The sequence below is a fragment of the Manis javanica genome, chromosome 9 (genome assembly GCF_040802235.1).
Source record: "Manis javanica isolate MJ-LG chromosome 9, MJ_LKY, whole genome shotgun sequence".
Lineage (NCBI taxonomy): Eukaryota > Metazoa > Chordata > Mammalia > Pholidota > Manidae > Manis > Manis javanica.
The window spans coordinates 87105445-87111444 of record NC_133164.1 but is presented as its reverse complement, the minus strand read 5'-3'; the positions used below and the strand labels follow the sequence as shown (position 1 = coordinate 87111444).

At 41.7% G+C, this 6000-nt stretch overlaps 1 protein-coding gene across 5 annotated transcripts in view; it reads left to right on the top strand.

Moving 5' to 3' along the window:
- The first annotated feature begins 355 nt into the window (after positions 1-355).
- USP14 (ubiquitin specific peptidase 14) overlaps positions 356-6000 on the top strand; it is a 64543-nt gene continuing 58898 nt past the window's right edge. For 2 of the 5 annotated variants that reach the window (XM_037018000.2, XM_037017991.2), the window contains exons 1-2: positions 356-594; positions 5435-5580. In XM_037018000.2, coding sequence (XP_036873895.1) covers positions 579-594; positions 5435-5580 — 162 coding nt within the window. In that variant the 5' untranslated portion in view covers positions 356-578. Of the gene's footprint in view, positions 595-652; positions 1015-5418; positions 5581-6000 lie in introns of those variants that run through there. The other 3 variants (XM_037018010.2, XM_037017988.2, XM_037017995.2) reach the window with 2 other exon arrangements.

The following is a 6000-nucleotide window of genomic DNA, read 5'->3' as shown; positions in this document are numbered from 1 at the left end:
GACATTTATTTATGTCCCAAAATCCTAAAGGGAAGGGCTAGATATTTTCATTAATAAGTAGACGAGTTGAGCGGCGGAGCAAAGCCTCTCTCGGCTCTTTTACTGGCTACGTTAACAAGAGGAACATATCCCCGGCTCGTACCGACCCCACTACTCCGGAAAAGGGGAAAGACTTTAAAAACCAGCCGCAGAGATACCGGCTTCCCACTGCGTCCGCGGCCGGGCGGGGCGGTGGCGTGTAGTGCGCAGGCGCGCACCTGTACGGCGCAGGGGCCCCGCGCGCCGCCTCCCCGCGCGCCCCCCTCCGGCTCCGCTCCCACCTCCCTCGTCTCTCCATTCCCAGGCCCCGCCTCGCCGCGCTGTGTCTGGCCTCCTCTCCGGTCCCGTGGCTCCGCGGGCGAACTGCGTGTTGCTGCGTCATCGGCAGTGGCCGGTTTGAATGAGCCTCTCGTAGCCCCCGAGGTGCTGCCACCGCCGCGCCTCTGCCTTGGTCGCCGCCGGTTCTCCGCGTCCCTCTCTCTCCGACGCCCTTGCCAGGCCCAGCCTTCTTGCTCCGCCGTCTGCCCTCGCGTGCCGCCATGCCGCTGTATTCGGGTGAGCTGCCTCCGCCTGCGCCCTGCTGCCCTGTCCGGCGCTAGGCCGCGGAGCAGGCCTGGCCTGCGGGGCCGCCGACCCGGGCCGGGGTGCGGGCGGGGACGCGTGGGCGGGTGCCTGCGGTGCGGCCCTAACCCTGGACCCCGGCTCTCACCCTGCTGGCTCCCAGCCCCGCGTCTGTGGGAGCGGGTCGGCCCTGGACCGCCGGTGGGTGGGGTGGGAGCCGGAGTGGAGGTGGGAAGCAGCGAGCCTGCCTCTCCGAGTGGTGACTCTGCAGAATACTTTCTGTCGCTGCCCTCGTGTGCCAGGAGAGGTGAGGGTGTGTCCCGAGGCACCGGGACCCCGGCTGGAGAAGTCGTGGGATGTCCTTGGCTTATCAGTGGTAGCTGTGGAACGGAGCGGAAGGAGGGGAAGCCTGTGGTAAGAAGGGTTGGAGGGGCCGGGGGCGTATGGTTAGCCTTCGTCGGTCTTGGAGTTTCCCTTTGCTTACCCGTTGCTGCATTTGGCACCACCGCCCCTTTGTACCAATTTCAGTTCTAGCCCAAGGCAGATGGCGAACGTATCCATTTGCTTAGTTTTCATTTCATCAAACAACGTTTTGGGCTTCGAAGCATAGTGTTGGCTTTGAGACGTAGATGAATACAAATACCTGCGGGCGTCCTTTTCTTTTGATTGGCGGTTGACAGGGTTTTTTTGTATGGTGGCAGTAGGGGATATTGGGCGGTGATCTTGCTGTTTCTTAGTCTTGCTCAAAATGGCACCTAAAATGTATGTGGTGGCTCCCGTTGGCTGTAGGTATGTGATTCTTTGGCCACTCCTGATTATCCCTCAATTCCTTTATTGAAGATTCAGTATTTCAAAGAATGAGATGAAACAAGAGTAATACTTAATTTCGAGGTGGACTCCTGATATTCTAGAATCTTGAATCCAGTGCTTTAATAATGACTGCTCAACCTCTTTCTGAAGGCACAGCAATGAACAGAATTGTACTTGAAATATTCTATTTATGCAATATATAATTGAGGGGGTGTTAATTAAGTAATGGCGATAAACATCAGTATTACGCTAATACTTAAATATACTGATAGACTTCATAAAACAAAATGAACCTCTGTCTTTGTTTCCATCAAAAATTGCCTGTACTCACAAAACCCATCTTAAAAAATTGAGCCCCATATTGAATACTTCATCAGATCTTTTCCTCGTTTCCAAAATGAGGGAATTGGAGTGGATTTGACATCTCCATATTGAGAATCTATTTTCAGGTTCTGCAAAAACCCTATACTAACAGGAGAACATTTTAAGTACCATTTTATGTTTAAGAAAATTAAATATCCAGAGTCTTACATGTGAAATGAATGCCATTAAAAAATAATGAACACTTTCGTGCCTGGTATAAAGATAGTGTTTTTTATACATGCTGCTTTGTTTTAATATTCGACATAATCCTGTGATACTATATAATTCTCCTTCATGGGTAAGCAAAAAGTGTAGGTAACTTGCCCACGGTAACACAGCTAAATACATTTCAGACAGGTGTTCCTTTCATTATTTCCAACACTGTTGTGATTTAGATCTCATCTTTTGCTTGTACTGTTGTCATGTTTCTAGCCTCTCTCATTGATTGTAGTTACGCCCCCTTCAAGCCCATTTTCCCTGATGCTCTTGAGCTGACTAATGTCCAACCAAGACTGAAGTGGCCTTATGAAACGCTGTCAGGGATTGCACATATTCCTACAATAAAAAGCGCAAAGCCTATACGTTTAAGCGTAATATATATTACCTTCCTTGACTTGACCCTCGACCAGCTTCCAGTTTCAGCTGCTTCCCCTTGCTCTGTGAATTACTTAGGTCTCAGAACACACTGTGCTTGCTTTATGCTTTTGAATGTTTTTGTCTTTTCCAGGAATGCTTTTATTCTCTGGCTAACACCTAATTTTTTCTTGAGACTCAACTTGAAGGTATCACTTCCTCCAGTAAATTCTCCTCACTCCTGAAGCATCCCTTTGTGCTCCTGTAGCATTATCAGTATTTATATTTTATTGTTAATAATTTAAACTTTTTTCCCCCCATCTCTCCCTTACTAGATTGTAAGTTCATAGAGAGTCTTCCTAATGCTCATTGCTGGGCTTTTCATTGAATGAATGCTAAACACATTAATTAAACTGGTGACGGAATTGGGATTTGGAATCAGGGTCAGTTTTTCATATTCTGATTTTAGTTGTTGGAAATTAAACAACTATTAGTTTTGAGATTCTCATTTTGAGTAGAAAATAAAGATTTCAGTGCAAAGATATTGTGTATATCCTTGAGTTTACTTTTTATTTATTTATTTATTTTTAATTTTTATTTTGGTATCATTAATTTACACTTACCTGAGGAACATTATGTTTACTAGACTCCCCCCATCACCAAGTTTCTCCCACATGCCCCATTGCAGTCATTGTCCATCAGCATAGTAAGATGTTGGAGAATCACTACTTGTCTTCTGTGTTGTATAGCCCTCCCCGTACCCCTCCCCACATTATACATGCTAATCATAATGCTCCCTTTCTTTCCCCCCTCCCCCCCGCCCCTTATCCCTCCCTTCCCATCCATCCTCCCCAGTCCCTTTCCCGTTGGTAACTGTTAGTCCCTTCTTGGGTTCTGTGATTCTGCTGCTGTTTTGTTTCTTTAGTTTTTCTTTGTTGTTATGCTCCACAGGTGAGTGAAATCATTTGATACTTGTCTTTCTCCACCTGGCTTATTTCACTGAGCATAATACCCTCTAGCTCCATCCATGTTGTTGCAAATGGTAGGATTTGTTTTCTTCTTATGGCTGAATAATATTCCATGTGTATATGTACCACATCTTCTTTATCCATTCATCTACTGATGGACACTTAGGTTGCTTCCATTTCTTGGCTATTGTGAATAGTGCTGTGATGAACATACGTGTGCATATGTCTTTTTCAAATTGGGCTGCTGCATTCTTAGGGTAAATTCCTAGGAGTGGAATTCCTGGGTCAAATGGCATTTCTATTTTAAGTTTTTTGAGGAACCTTCATACTGTTTTCCACAATGGTTGAACTAATTTACATTCCCACCAGCAGTGTAGGAGGGTGCCCCTTTCTCCACAACCTCACCTACATTTGTTGTTTGTCTTTTGGATGGTGGCAATCCTTACTGGTGTGAGGTGCTCTCTCCTTGTGGTTTTAATTTGCATTTCTCTGATGACTAGTGATATGGAGCATCTTTTCATGTGCCTGTTGGCCATCTGAATTTCTTCTTTGGAGAAGTGTTCAGCTTCTCTGCCCATTTTTTAATTGGATTATTTGCTTTTTGTTTGTTAAGGTGAATGAGCTCTTTATAAATTTTGGATGTCAACCCTTTATTTGATCTGTCATTTATGAATATATTCTCCCATACTGTAGGATGCTTTTTTGTTCTATTGGTGGTGAGTTTACTTATTTTTATATATTTTAAAAGTTAGCTACTTGAAGGCTGATTGAAGTTTTTTTTACTGTGGTAAAATATATGTAACATGAAATGTACTATTAAACGTTTCTAATTGTGCAGTTTTTGGCATTAAATGCATCCACATTGTTGTGCAGCCATTGTCACCATCCACCTCCAGAACATTTTCATATTTCTAAACTGAAACTCTGCATTAAACAATAACTCCCCATTTCTGCTCTCCTCCCCAGTCTCCTGGTAACTACCATTCTACTTTGTCTCTGTGAATTTGACTTCTCTATGTACCTCACATAAAAGGAATCTGACAATATTTAATATTTATCCTTTTGTATCTGGCTTATTTTGCTTATCATAATGCCTCCTCAGTTCATCCATGTTGTAGCATGTGTAAGAATTTAATTATTTTTTAAGGCTGAATAATATCCATGTGTATATACCACATTTTGTTTATCCATTCATCTATTGGACATTTGGGTTGCTCCCACCCTTAGGCTTCTGTGAATACTGCTGCTGTGAACACGGGTGTGCAAATACCAGTTTGAGTCCCCGCTTTCTATATTTTGGGGCAGGAGTGGAATTGCTGGATCATACTGTAATTCTATGTTTAATGTTTTGAGGAGCTGTCATATCCTTTTTGCACAATGGCTACACCGTTTTATAGTCCCAACCATGATGCACAAGGGTTCCAAATTCTTCATATTCTCACCAACACTTATTTCTTTTTTTTGTCATTGTTATAATAGCCATTTGAATGGCAGTAACGTAGGATTTCTATATATTTCTTAATGATTTAGTTCTTTCTTTGGATTCTTAATATTTGACTACCTCTTGCTCAGGAACCATATCTTTCACTTCTTCTGTACCCTTCTTTTTATAATCCAGAATCTCTATTCCTTAACCTGTTTTAAATATTCCTTATTCTCCCAAGATTTTTTTTGTTCTCTCAAAATATCTTTCTGACCTTTCCCCTCTCTATTCCAGTGGTATGTACTGGTTTTAATTATTATTTAATTAAACACATTTTAAAGTCTGTGAATTTATTTTGGGAGATATTTCAGTGTGATCGTATTTTGCAATGAGTAGGATTTAGAAGACTTGGAATATTTACTAACTAGTTTTGTGACATTAGTAATCATCAGTCATTTTCTCTTAAGTCCTAGTTTCCTTATTTAGCAAATGAGAAGTTGGATTAGATCCAGTTAAATTTTTTTCAGGACCTACTGTATTCAAGTCACTCCTGCTTTGGTAGGCATTAATTATGAGCGTAAAGAGATGAATGACATACTTTGGCTTTCAAGAACTAGTCTGATGGGTCCCCTAAGAATCTTCTAAATCTGAAGTCTTGTTATTTTGTAAATGAAAATATTTATGGCTTTGTTTGCAGTTACTGTGAAATGGGGAAAGGAGAAATTTGAAGGTGTAGAATTGAATACGGATGAACCTCCAATGGTATTCAAGGCTCAGCTTTTTGCACTGACTGGAGTCCAGCCAGCCAGACAGAAAGTTATGGTGAAAGGAGGAACATTAAAGGTAAAATTTAGCCCAAATTTTATTATTTATTATAATTATGTAATTGGTGAAATTAACCCCAGAGAATGAAGCAGTTGAAGTATTTTTTTGTTTGGTGAGAGTGTGTAGTCTATGGGATTAAAATTGTTTAATCAAAATTGTTTTAGTGTAAGGGAAGAACATTGTAGCTGTTTCAAAAAACTATATTATAAAAGCATCATTAAGATTTTTATTTTAAAATGCATTGTATCAATGAATACCTCCTGGGGTCAGGGTAGTGGGGCACTTTACATTTATCTCTATTGTTCAAATTTTTTTCCCAATGAGGGTGTGTTAGAAGTATTATTTTGTTTAGATTAATATGAAATATTTGAATTTCCATAATAATCTTCTCTTAGAGAGGTGGAAACTTTTAATCTCTTTTAAAAATAAGGAACAGTA